Genomic DNA, 13,035 nt, shown 5'->3' on the forward strand with positions numbered 1-13,035 from the left:
GTGGAAACTATCCAATTGAAGTTTGTGTAGAGATCTTGTGGAAAGCCTAAATTTAATGATACCTGTTGACCACCCTACTGATTTGATAAACAAGAGAAAAATTGGTGTAGATAGTGAAAGTTTTAGTGATTTTGGGCCTCCAGGAGATGTGGTTCATGATGGAGATTGATTCCTGAGCATTCTTCCACTCGCTTTTATGGGTCCTACTGGAAGGCATCCATTTTTGGACTTGACCTGAGAAGAGTTTATTGCCTGTCAGTTGGTATTCTTGTTTTTGTTTTAATCAATTTATTACGCTCGAGGAACGTCAAACCTAGTACAAAAGTGTAGCCAAGTTGGTATTCAGAAATTTTTGTTTTTGATAGGATAACAAAATTTTTATTGAACTTCAATTTGTTAAATTAACATCCAATAATTGAGGTATGCCATAATGTAGTAAGTGAGATACTGTTACTGATACACATTTTAAGTTCTCAATCATTCCTGCCCAGCAGTAAAATAATAAAAACCCTCCTGCTATCACACACCCAGCCTCATGAATACATTAACGCCTATGTATGCATTATGAACCATGCTTGGTGTATACAAGGATGCTGGCATTGACTTCCTGATTATATTTATTTCGAAGTAACTGAGTGACCTCTGTATTCTGTGAAGAGGCTTGATCTTTTTTGTCATTTGTTCAGGGTGAGATAGAACAAGTATAATGACAGCAACTTTATTTTTTGTGGTACATCATCATACATCAGGCACCCTGATGTGCATGCAAATATTTGATTTGAGTGGGTTGTGTTACAATATCTTTGTGTTCATGAATGTTTCTTGAACACAAATCCTGCTTGCCTTTGTGAAACTTGTTCACACTAGTAAAACATGCTCTGGTCACATACAGTAGACTAATGGGATGGGTGAAAATGTCATGATAGGATTGAAGAGGGTAGGGAGTATTAATGCAATAGAGCACCTTGTATCCAGCTCCACTGGGGAGTAGGGCATGTTGAAAATGAGGTCTTATCTATATACCAAGGGCATTTTGATTTTCCATGTAAGGTAGGCCAGTTTAAAAAGCATGTACCCATTTCACTCCTACCACCCTTTCCTCCTTATCTTAGCTCTGGATGAAGGGGCATCCTGGTCTCGTGCCCACTGCCCTGGGTCAGAAGCAATGCAGCAAAACAGTACATCCACAGCAGGGCTGCTTCTTGATATGCAATCCACACACACACACACTGTCCCCTTGTGAGGAAGAGAGGATGGGGAGAAATCCCTTCAGGATGCATCAAAATATTCATGAAAATTAGGTAAATCCAGATATTTGGTGATTACATTTGTAAACAAGCCCCCACCAATTTTTATTCAAAAGGAATACCATAAAACTAAAAATAGACCTAGGCTAATGACACTGAAGCCCTTAGAAAGTAGATATGCCTCCCACTGTTCTGTATTTTAATTTACTAACACTTGTAAGGTGGGAAAAGCATTGGTATACGTATGTAACACTGGAATGAAGTTTGTGTTACATTTTTTATAACCTTTTCAGAAAAAGAGAAGATGGAGAAAGGGCTATGTCAAGATATTTACACATACTCCCTCACCCCACCCCCTGCCATGCATCACAGCATCATACACATTCTCTATTCATACCTATCTTCTGTCTTCTCCTTTCTTCATCAGACATTCCCCTCTTTCCCAGTGCCCCTTTTACCCCATCCATCCATCTCGTCCTTGGCCACCCCCTCATGTTCTCTCCACCCACCTCTGCCTTCCACACCTCTTTTACTAATCTTTCTTCACTCATTCTTTCCATGTATCCAAACTATCCCAATACTCTTTCATCAACCCTGTCTCCCAACTCCTTTTTCACCCCTGCTCTCCTCCTCACCTCGTTTCTCACTATCCAGCCCAGCAACCCCTACTATAATTCTTAGACATTTCATCTCAAACACATTTAAACTCTTCCCTTATGTTCCATTATTCTACCCCGTACAGTGCTGTTGGCACAATCACGTCTTTGTACAATCTCCTCTTAGCATCCCCAGAGCCTGGCCGTTGGCCAAAAACTCATAAAATCAAATCAATCCTCTTAGCATCCATTCCCAGATGTCTGTTTCTCATTACACATTTTAACCTCCCAAAGTATTAATTTCTCTCAACCTACATTCCTCCACTCCTCTCTTTTCTACCACATCTCCAATGCCTGGCCTACCCTTGCATTTACCTCTTGCACCACCCCATCCATGTATAAATTGAACAGCCAAGGCTACATGACACATCTCTTTCCATTTCTAATTCTAACACAGGCTCTACTAATGTGATATAAGTAAGGGAAAAGTACAGGGTCGGAAGTTGATAGATCTTGGAATTGTACCAAAGTTGGAGGTGAGGGTGTTGATGGCATCTATAGATGGGCAATAGGGGGAGTCTCTGACAGCCACCTTTTAAGAGAGTTGGCTGAGTGAAAGTACACCCAGTTCATACATATATGCATATACATACCAAAGGGTTCCTTCCCCCTGACAAAAGAGGTGGCCAAGCGAAACCATTCACATACTCTACACCCAACGAATAACTCGTTTGTTGTTCCTCCCATTTTCACATCTTCGTTCTCTTGGATGAAGGGTCATACATCACCAGCTATACTGTTAAGGTCAAAGGCAATGCAGCAAGACACAGCACCTTCATAGCAAAGCCTGACAAGTGAAACTTCATTAGATGGTAACACCCCCAGCCCTCTGGTATCTACCCAAGAAATATAAAAAGGAGACAGAAAGAAATTCCTTTAGGCTACATTATTTCTTCATACAGTATATTTACAACCTTTCTACTTTTTCCATTTATGCACCAAACTCATTAAACACCCCTGCTCAGCTCAGAACTGAAGGGCCATACCTGTTCCCCTCCACACCACTTGAGTTGAGAGTAATGTAGCAAGGCACAGTAGTAGTCATAATTCAATAAATTATAAAGGAAAACAGAGTTACTTTGCCCAAAGATCAGTTTTGATCACATATTTGGGAAAGTTATCAGTAAACACCCTGGAGACTCTACAACCTCCCTATTTTCGTTATAATTTTGGTATAGGTCTAATTTAAGACTAACTGTAATGGTAAAGGAAATTTTGATGAACTTTATGGCTGTATATGGTAAGAAGTTGATACAAAGAAACTGAAAAATAACCAGAGCTAGTGTGAGACATCTTACTTTTTATTAATATTATTATTATTATATAAGAAAATGATAGTGATGAATGAGGAAAATGGAAGAGAAATAAGAAAACATGAAAGCAGTTATTAAAATTATGAGAGCAGGTAAGGCACCTGGGTTAGATGGTTGTCATGCAGAATGCCTAAAAAGGGGAGGTACAGTGATGGACTGGCTAGTGACGCTGTTTAATGTTTGTCTAAAAGAAGGTAGAGTGCTGGAGTGCCTGTATAGTTCTGCTTTACAAGGGAAATGGGACAAATGTGAGTGTAGTAGTTTCAGTGATCAGTTTGTTTAATGTAGTTGGGAGGTTTTAATAAATTTATTATGCCCGTGGGCGGCAAACAATAGTACATTAATTACAGTATTGTATTAGAGGACATGTTATCTATCACATGCATTCTTTAAAGGGAGACATAATGTAATAGTCATTCAAGATTCCCCGAAATGGGGATGGCAAGATAGTGGTACTATGTAAGTGTTACATAAAATCATCATGCCTTGTCTCTGGGGAATATTGTCAGTCACTATGGGTCATTGGAGATAATAATGTTCAAGGGTGTTCACGTTAGTGTGAGTAAATTTTGACGCAGCCCGAAGGGATTTCTCCCCGTCCTGTATACCTGTTGTAGGAGCACCGCTCGCCACCAGGTGTATACGTTATATACGTGGTTGTGGCCACCGCGAGCCACCAGTTGTATACCTGGTGTATACCAGTGTATATCAGTGTATGCAAAAAGGGGGACGGAGAGGGGGGGTCGCCGATTAAATGAAGCGGCCTTGCTGTGGATGTACTGTGTCTTGCGACACTGCTTCTGACCCAGGGCGGTGGGCAGGGTGCAGGGATGACCCGTCATCCAGGAGGTGCTCAGATGAGAGGAAGGGTGGGAGGGGTGTGGAGTGTATGGAGGGATGAAATGGGTGGGAGTGTTTTTATGCCTTTCCCTTTTTGGCTACCTCCCTTGGAAGGGGGAAAAAGCCTTGGTATATGTATGTGTTCACGTTAGGACGGATATACAGCCTGTGTGGTGATCACTGTGGCACAACATCCTTCTGGCAGCCTTATCACACAGGTCGATTCCCAAGTCTGAGCGTAGTTGGGTTTTGATTGAGAGGATTAGGAGGGGAAAAGAGGAAGTAATTGGTGAAGAACAGTAGGTGTAGGAAAGGTAGGGGTTGTGTGGATCAGATTTTTGTAGTGTAGTAGGTATGAGAGAAAGATTTAGGAAAAGGTAAGGATGTTTTTTGGGCTTTTATGGATTTGGAAAAGGCTTATGACAGGGAGGCACTGTTGGAGATATTGCAGATATATGGAATAGGAGGAAAGCTGTTAAGAGTAGTCAAGATTTCTTACAAGAGTAGTAGAGCCTGTGTTAGAATCAGAAATGGAGAGGGCGAGTGGTTTGAAGTAAAGGTGGGACTTTGCCCAGGATGTGTCATGTTACCATGGCTGTTCAATTTATACATGGTTGGGGTGGTGTGAGAGGTAAATGCATGGGTAATGGGCTGAGTATTGGAGATGGTTAAACAAAATGGAGAAAAATGGAAGATGAGCCAGTTGTTGTTTGCTGATGACACTGCACTTGTGGCAGGATCAGAGGAGGGAATAAGGAAGTTAGTGGAGTTTGGGAGGTATGTGCAAGAAGGAAGTGGAAGATAAATGTGGATAAAAGTAAGGTGATGAGATGTACAAGGGAAAAGGTTTGGCAGCAAATTGGAAGTGAGTATTAAGGAAGAGAGGCTGGTGGAAGTGGATAGCTTTAGATACTTAGGGGAGAATGTGGTGAGAAAGGGAGAGGAGGTAAAATGTAGACTGAGAGAAGCAAGTAAATGATTTGGGGGATTAAAGAATATAATGAGAAATCGACATTTGGGAATGGGAGCTAAGAGGAGATTGTATGAAGGTGTGATTGTGCCAACAGCACTGTATGGGACAGAAATATGGAATGTAAGAGAGGAAGAGTTCAAATGTGTTTGAGAGAAAATATCTGAAAAGTATGGTAGGGGTTACTAGGTTGGATAGAGTGAGAAATGAGGAGAGGAGGGATGGAAAAAGAGTTGGGAGATAGGGTTGACGAAAAAACATTGGGATGGTTTGGACACAGAATGAATGAGGAAAGATTAGTAAAAAAATGTGGAAGGCAGAGATGGATAGATGGGAAAGAGGGGAATTCTGTTGAGGATAGAAGGGAGATGGCAGAAGATAAGGGTGAGTGGAAAATGGTTGCATATGGATGATGATGTGATGCATGAAAGGGAGGGGTTAGGAATTTTAATGCAGTCAAAAGGAATTTCTCCCCATCTCTTTTTCTGTAAGAGGGGACAGAGAGGGGGTCACTGATTAAATGAAGTGGCCTTGCTGTGGATGTGCAGTGTCTTACTGCATTGCTTTTGACCCAGGGCAGTGGGCGAGATACAGGGATGACTCATCATCCAGGAGTAGCCAAGAAAAGAGGAAGGGAGTGGTGGTGAGTGGGAGTGGAGTATGTGGAGATGAAATGGGTGGGGTTGGATTATGGCTACCTTCCGTGTAAGGGGGTAAAACCCCTTGGTATGTGTGTGTATATATATATAAATATATATTCACCTTTCTCTTTTAAAATCATTACCTTCATTTGTTTTTTGGGGCTTCTTTTATGCACTTCCAATTATTCATAGGTTGTGAAACTTCTGGTTGTTAAGTATCTCGAGAGCAGGAAGTAAACTGGCAAGATATGTCTGAGTGATACTTTGCCATCTAGTGGCCAGTCACAAATAACTTGCATGTGCTAATCAAACACATTTTTTTATGCGTATTTTATTTTATTATTATCATCACAGTGAAAATCTTCAGAGACTTAAAACTGTGAGCATCTAAGGCTTACTGTTCTAAAATACAGTATGGTGTATAAATAACTTAGGTTAAGGACAATACAGCCAAGACCATGAAGAACAGGTCTGCTTATGACAGGTAATGACATGTGAAAGCTTAAGGTTTCATCAGTTACTTAGCATTAATTCTACAAATGAGGAAATAAATAATATTGATGTGTTTATATTCTGTCACTACCCACATCATGATTCCTTTTTCTGCTCTTTTTCTTCTTCCCCTAAGCCATGATATTCTTCTGCTTGTGCAATTGTACCTAGTCGTACATTGACAGGACGTGTACTGGCACTTGCTCTTGGGTTGGAAAGAACACTGTTTATCCATTTTGAGAAGCGACTCACCTAGTCAGGAAAAGAAAGCACTTAGTTTTAAATTACCCTTATAAAATAGATAATTTATGCAGCAAACAATATTACACTTCTATTAATAATTGTCTTGATTTGGCATATGCATGAAATATAACTGCTACATAAAAAGTTAATTTCTCTTGTAATCAAAATGAAAAAATACACTAACACATTTACCTTTAAAGTAACTTACAATTATCAAAACTCACCTCTGTATAGACTCCAGGAACATTAGGTCTTGCACATCCCACACCCCAAGATACAATACCTGACAGGTAATAGTAGCTATCAGGCCCACGGCAAACAAAAGGTCCACCAGAGTCTCCCTTCAAAAGAAATATTGGAGAATTAGAAATGGATCTCCTTTTAAGATATAAAAAGGTGAGATATACAATTATTGGTTTATCTGTTCTGCTTAAAAACAATTATCTAGGAAGAGTTAGAAAAAGTTTTCACATGTATACAGGGTGTATGCTTTGATTCAGCCACCCTCTTTATATGGGGAAAAAGATCTTTTTGTATATGTATTCTGTACACTTCTCCAAGGTCAGAGGATGGGAGTGGGTGTGCCTTTGACTTGGCTACCTCTCTTATAAGGGGAAAGAAGCCCTTGGCATACAGATACAGATTCTATATACAGTGAGACCTCTCATTAACGGACGTTAATTAGCTGCATTTGTGGTGTTTTTGCTGTGTTTTGGAGTGGTTTTTGGGTGGCATAGTGATTGCATGCACTAAACAACAGCACAAAAACACTGCAAACAAAGCTAATTAACATCCGTTAATGAGAGGTCTCACACTGCTAAACATTTTTGTTTTGTTGAAATGCTTCTGCCAAAGTGAAGGGTGAAAATTAAATCAAGTGAGGAAATAAGATGAAAATATATAAAATGGTGAATATAAAGGAGAAAGTGTAGGTGCTATGTTAATATTTTGTCTGTAACTAGCATGTAGTACTTCAATCCTTTGGGACAATAATGCACTGAACGGGAAAAGTTGCAGAGTTGGTACGTCGGGAAAGTCAAGGAAGGTAGCAGAACGGAGGGGTAGTGAAATTTGATCAGTATTCTTATTTGAGAGATTAGTTTTTAGTCATAAAGGAATGTGGACTTGGTGTGTATAGATGTTACTAAGTAACATCTATACAACCAACTCCATACAGGGTACATATGAAAAGTAGAATGAAATTAAAAAAAGAAAAGAAAAAGAGAAAAATGTAAAGACAATTTTGGTGCAAGATAGAGCAAAGGATATACAAATGAGAGAGGAAATGGAATAAAAGAAGTTTTGATTCTTTGCCCTGAGGGAGGAGGGTTTGGTGTAGAAAAATATTTGGGTAAAGAATATTTGTTTTAATTTAGTCTCTTGTGAGTTGGTGATAGTGGCCCTTCCCTACCCTTTTGTTTTCTTCTGGACCAGGATGGCTGATAACTCCAACCAAGTTGTAGGTAAGAGATTATGTCAAGGTAGTTATTCAAAATAAATAGAAAGATGTGGGATAAGGTATAAAAGTTAATGTCCCCCACAGTAGTTTTGATGAAAATTACTGATATTGTTAATAAGATATGTTGCATTTGTTAAAGTAGATGTTCATAGTTTGCTGTGAGAATGCCAATAAACCCCTTATCTGTAATGGTGCACCATAAAGGTTTTACTCTGACTGATAGAAGGAATATTGCTTGCAAACATAGTAAAGGGGTGAAGATTGTTAACCAATAATTCCTGTATGGTGATATACTCTAAAGATTTGACCTTGCTTAAACTATTTCACTCAGTTTTAAGATGTCACTATAACAATGAGGACAAGGATTGCTACATTAGTTGTTCAAAACTAAACTACTTCATTGTACTTTGAAACTAAACACTGAATAAAAATTATATTGCACTGTGTATACATGATTTTCTTTACCTGTTATGTGACCATTTGATATTTCATACTCTCACCTGACAAGCATCCTTAGCACCCTGCTCAAATCCTGCACACATCATTGAGTCGACAATTGGCCCTGTATAGCCAATGCTTCGATACGCAGTCTTGCAAGCATTATCACTAATAATAGGCACAATGACCTTTTGAAGGTAGTCTGAAGAACTTCCACCCTCACTTGTTTTACCCCAGCCAGCCACAATACAGTCATCTGTTGAAAAAGGACATCAGCCTGTATTGCAATTTTAACATGGTATAAAATAGGATTTCATCTATTTTTTTATTTATTTAATATTTTTTTCATTAGTTCTTTGTTAAAGTTATTTGTAGCCTGTTTTATGTAATTGTCTTTATAAGGAACCTCACAAAAATGGTTTGTGCACAGTGTAACCTTAGTTTTTCTGACATGTAAAACATCATAAGACAGCTTGTTACACTATACTGTTTTCTCAGTATAGAAGCTCCATTGTAACAGACCTAGAAAGTTATGATATACTGTACTCTTATAGTATTAAGTAACATCATTATTTTTAATAAAATCAGGTTACCTTTGTTGAGGAATTCATACAGCAGAGAAGCTAAACATAAGTTGTAGAAAGATACCAATCATGACACCTCACCTGTGAAGTTGTGCATATAAGGCGGCATGCATATAGGTGACACTGTCATGCCATCGATGTTGAGTGGGGACTTCAGTTGGATAAGAGCAATGTCATTCTCTTGGGTGTTGGTGTTATAGTCTGGGTGTTCAATGATCCTCTGGATATAGCGGGTCTGCTCTGAGCCTGTAACATGTGAGGTATACATCAGACTACTATTTGAGTAGAATTTTCTGAAGGACTGACACATTACTAAGTCTTTAGCCTAAGCTATAAATGATGTAGATATATTTACTGTTCATATATTCAGTAATCATCCATGTTTTTTCCTCTTAGCAAGGATAGCTGAATGGAAAATAAAATAAATAGAATTAAATATAGTACAGATACTATATGTTTGATTAGCTGAATTTTATAGGTGTTAGGATGATTGTCCTCCTCTCTCACCTCTTCTACTGGCCCGTCCTTGAGGCCCACGGGTGGGACAAAGCCTCCTTGAGAAACTCACATGCAGTACCAGCATCAGCACCAGCGATGACTCAACTAGAGCCACGTGATGAATAATGATTTTTTTTCAGAACTCACATACAGTACCAGTCCCCCATACGCTCTGTCTTTGTGAGTCACCAATATGAGAACGTTTTGAGTCCGACTTGCCGGGCATCAAATTTGACCTTGCGCCAATTAGGAGTACGGGTCATGACCTGGCCCGTGTATATAAAAACATGACGAACGCCGAAGATTCAGATCGCCTTGGCATCATATCATTAGCCTGGCTTGCTGCTCTGTTGCTTTCTCACCTTTTAATACACACTATCGTCACCTCTCTCCCGGTTCCCCACCCCTTTCTCGCCCTTAGAGTGAGCTATCATTATTGACCCCCAATATTCACATCTAAACAAACAAATATTTTCTCCATCAGAGTTTACCCTCAAACCAACCTAACATTTGGCACCCAGTGTGGGGCCAGGCTACCAACCTAACATTTGGTGTCCAGTGTAGAGCAAGACTACAGCCTGACAATAGGAATGACTATCTCATTACACCTCATCTCATTATTTTTTATAAGTTTAAATTTTTACAACTGGTTACTTTGAGCTCTGAACATTGTGACACCTTGGTCATTTTAGAGTCCTTATGGAGCAGCAGATAGTGTTCCTGCCTCTGATATGGGGGCCCCAGTTTCAATCCCAAGGAGGTGTTCGATAATTCATTGTTCAAGTTGCCCTGTCATGGCGTCCCAATCCCTCTCTGCAATAGCAACATCAAAATTGCAGTACTGTATACCATTGTTATATTTCAATATTGGTTGATTACACTGGTTTCAGATGTCATTTGCAAATACAATAATTCCAATGCTTGACACTATATGCACTCTTCATATGAATTTCACCCCATCCATACAACTTTTTCAAGCTGCAAGCCTGGGCACCATTTTAACTTTATATATATATATATATATATATATATATATATATATATACATATACATATATATACATATATATATACACACATGTATATTCATATATATACACACACACATATATATATATATATACATATATATATACACACATATATATATAAATATATATATATACATATATATATATACATATATATACATATACTTGCAATGAAACACTTGTCATAGCGCGATATCATACTTTTTTTTTTTTTTTTTTTTTTTTTTGTCTCGGGTCAATCCCCAAAAAAAAAGTATGATATCGCGCTATGACAAGAGTTTTATTGCAAGTATATATATATATATATATATATATATATATATATATATATATATATATATATATATATATATATATATATATATATATATTATATATACCTGCAATGAAACTCTTGTCATAGTGCGATATCATACTTTTTTTTTTTTTTTTTATTCCTGACCGGTTTTGCTCTACGTATAGAGAGAAACCGGTCAGGAATGAACTCAGAAACTCGGAACTAGACCCGTGACTTCTTTTTCCACCATACATACATATATATATATATATATTATATATATATATATATATATATATATATATATATATATATATATATATATATATATATACATGCATATTATTGTAGTACCGGAACTACTGGTGTGTTAGTTTTGTATATTTGTGGGTTTAGGGTACATTACATGGTATCAATGCAAACGCAGATATAATTAGATGTAGGTCGTAAGACGTACCCTCTCCCCCTCATTTGTCTAAGCTAAAAAGAGGAGAGTTGTGTTAATTATATAGCATCAGCAATATAGGAAGTTATTCAAATTAGGAAACTCCAGATTTAAGTCATTCTATTAGGATAATTATGTATTACAATTACAACATACAAATAATTAGGGGAACGAAATAATTTCCGTGGGAAGAATAGGAATCCGATTGGATCACCCAAACACTCACTGTAAACCAACCCACCCATCCATGCAGGTTAGTTATTACTTGTGCTCCTTACTCAGAGGGAACATGTAATAGTGAATATTTGGAATGTAATGAAATAATAGTGGAAGAAATATCAATATTACAAGATTCCATGTGGCCTACTTCAGAGAAACATCACGAGGAATCACAAAAAGATTATATGAACACAGGAATTACATGCGACACCACAGAACACCTAATTCATTAGTATTACCCGCTACACAACACGGCCATATGCCTAACTGGAATAACACCAAAATCTGACACTGGTATGAAAAAGACGACAAGAGAAACGATTGAAGCAGCCTATATCAACACATCAAGTTCAACCAATCATAAAAAAGGTTTATAAACTTAGCGCATGTAACAGCAAGATTGGTCATTGCGGAGACATGTGCAGGCCAATCAGCGAGCTCTATTCCGAGACTAGCAAAGTCATGCCTTAAACATTCGTTGGCTGTAGAATTCGCGCACCATAAGTCCTTTTCTTTATTAATATTGTCACCCCGCTTAAACTTGCATTATGGAAACATAACATTGTTAATACTGTCAAGTCTCTTATATCTATGTAAATGTCTGTAAATGTTAGTATCATTATTCCATAAAGTATAAATCGTAATACGTAAGCAAATGTATTCGTGGTGATATAAAATGTTTTATATGTCCTTCTAATTGTTTCGCCGACAAGACAGCTGATTTATTCAACTATACTTCGCATTATATGTTCAATTAACAGTCTCGAGAAAATTGGAGTATACATCATTCCTTTCTCTCAATGAGGTGTACCTTCACTATTGTGTAGTAACCTAACACTACAAAACGACCCGTGAGATTATCCGCTCAGTAATTATATAAGAGATGTATCCCAACTTACCTGTACCAGCATCTCTCTAAAGAAAACTATCGAAAGGTTAGACAATAAAGTATATCTACCTCTACCTGGACTTTACCTACACCATTCCATATATATATATATATATATATATATATATATATATATATATATATATACATATATATATATATATATATATATATATATATATATATGAGAGAGAATGTGGGTGGGGAAGGGCAAACGAAGATGTGTTAGGAATAGAGTTTATTGCCCTAACGTTGCGACCAACTTGGTCTTCTTCAGAGGACTACAGCATTACAAACGGATCACAATTCTTATATTCGTAGTGAGAGGGAACCCGCCAAGGTATGAGCGTCATGTTTTCCCTTTGGCTAACGATTTAATTATTAGGACACTTGCTGCTTTCGAGAGGCATTTAAATCCGTCTCTGTCGTTGTTGTTCTTGTTGGCGGCGATATGTGCAGCTTCCACAGTTTTTCTCATTTTCTTCTCAAATCCCTCGTGTAGAATTTCTGCGTTGTTCCAATCAGGTAGATGTCCACATTTGTCCAGGTGACGAACCAGGGAGTTAGATGTTCTATGAGCCCTGAGATCGTTTTTGTGCTCATTCAAGCGTTTATTGAACCCTCGACCTGACTCACCGAAATAAGATGATGGACAACCGTTGCATGGAATACGGTAAATGACACTGAGATTATTACGCATATTATTATGTTTCTTAAATATTTTTCCTATTTTATTGGAAGATATTTTTGCTATATTTATTCCACCTTTTAACAAATATTCATCAATAGCTAT

The 13,035-nt window shown here is 37.9% G+C and overlaps 1 protein-coding gene across 1 annotated transcript in view; it reads right to left on the reverse strand.

Moving 5' to 3' along the window:
- Positions 1–5,982: 5,982 nt before the first annotated feature.
- LOC143032805 (trypsin-1-like) overlaps positions 5,983–13,035 on the reverse strand; it is a 60,833-nt gene continuing 53,780 nt past the window's right edge. The window contains exons 5-8 of the mRNA XM_076197868.1: positions 8,965–9,129; positions 8,362–8,555; positions 6,627–6,743; positions 5,983–6,411 (exon numbers count right to left, since the gene is read on the reverse strand). Of these exons, the coding sequence (XP_076053983.1) occupies positions 6,256–6,411; positions 6,627–6,743; positions 8,362–8,555; positions 8,965–9,129 (632 nt within the window). The 3' untranslated portion in view covers positions 5,983–6,255. The remainder of the gene's footprint in view (positions 6,412–6,626; positions 6,744–8,361; positions 8,556–8,964; positions 9,130–13,035) is intronic.

This window comes from Oratosquilla oratoria, chromosome 14 (assembly GCF_046742065.1).
Source record: "Oratosquilla oratoria isolate Oo_2021 chromosome 14, ASM4674206v1, whole genome shotgun sequence".
In the NCBI taxonomy this organism is placed as follows: domain Eukaryota; kingdom Metazoa; phylum Arthropoda; class Malacostraca; order Stomatopoda; family Squillidae; genus Oratosquilla; species Oratosquilla oratoria.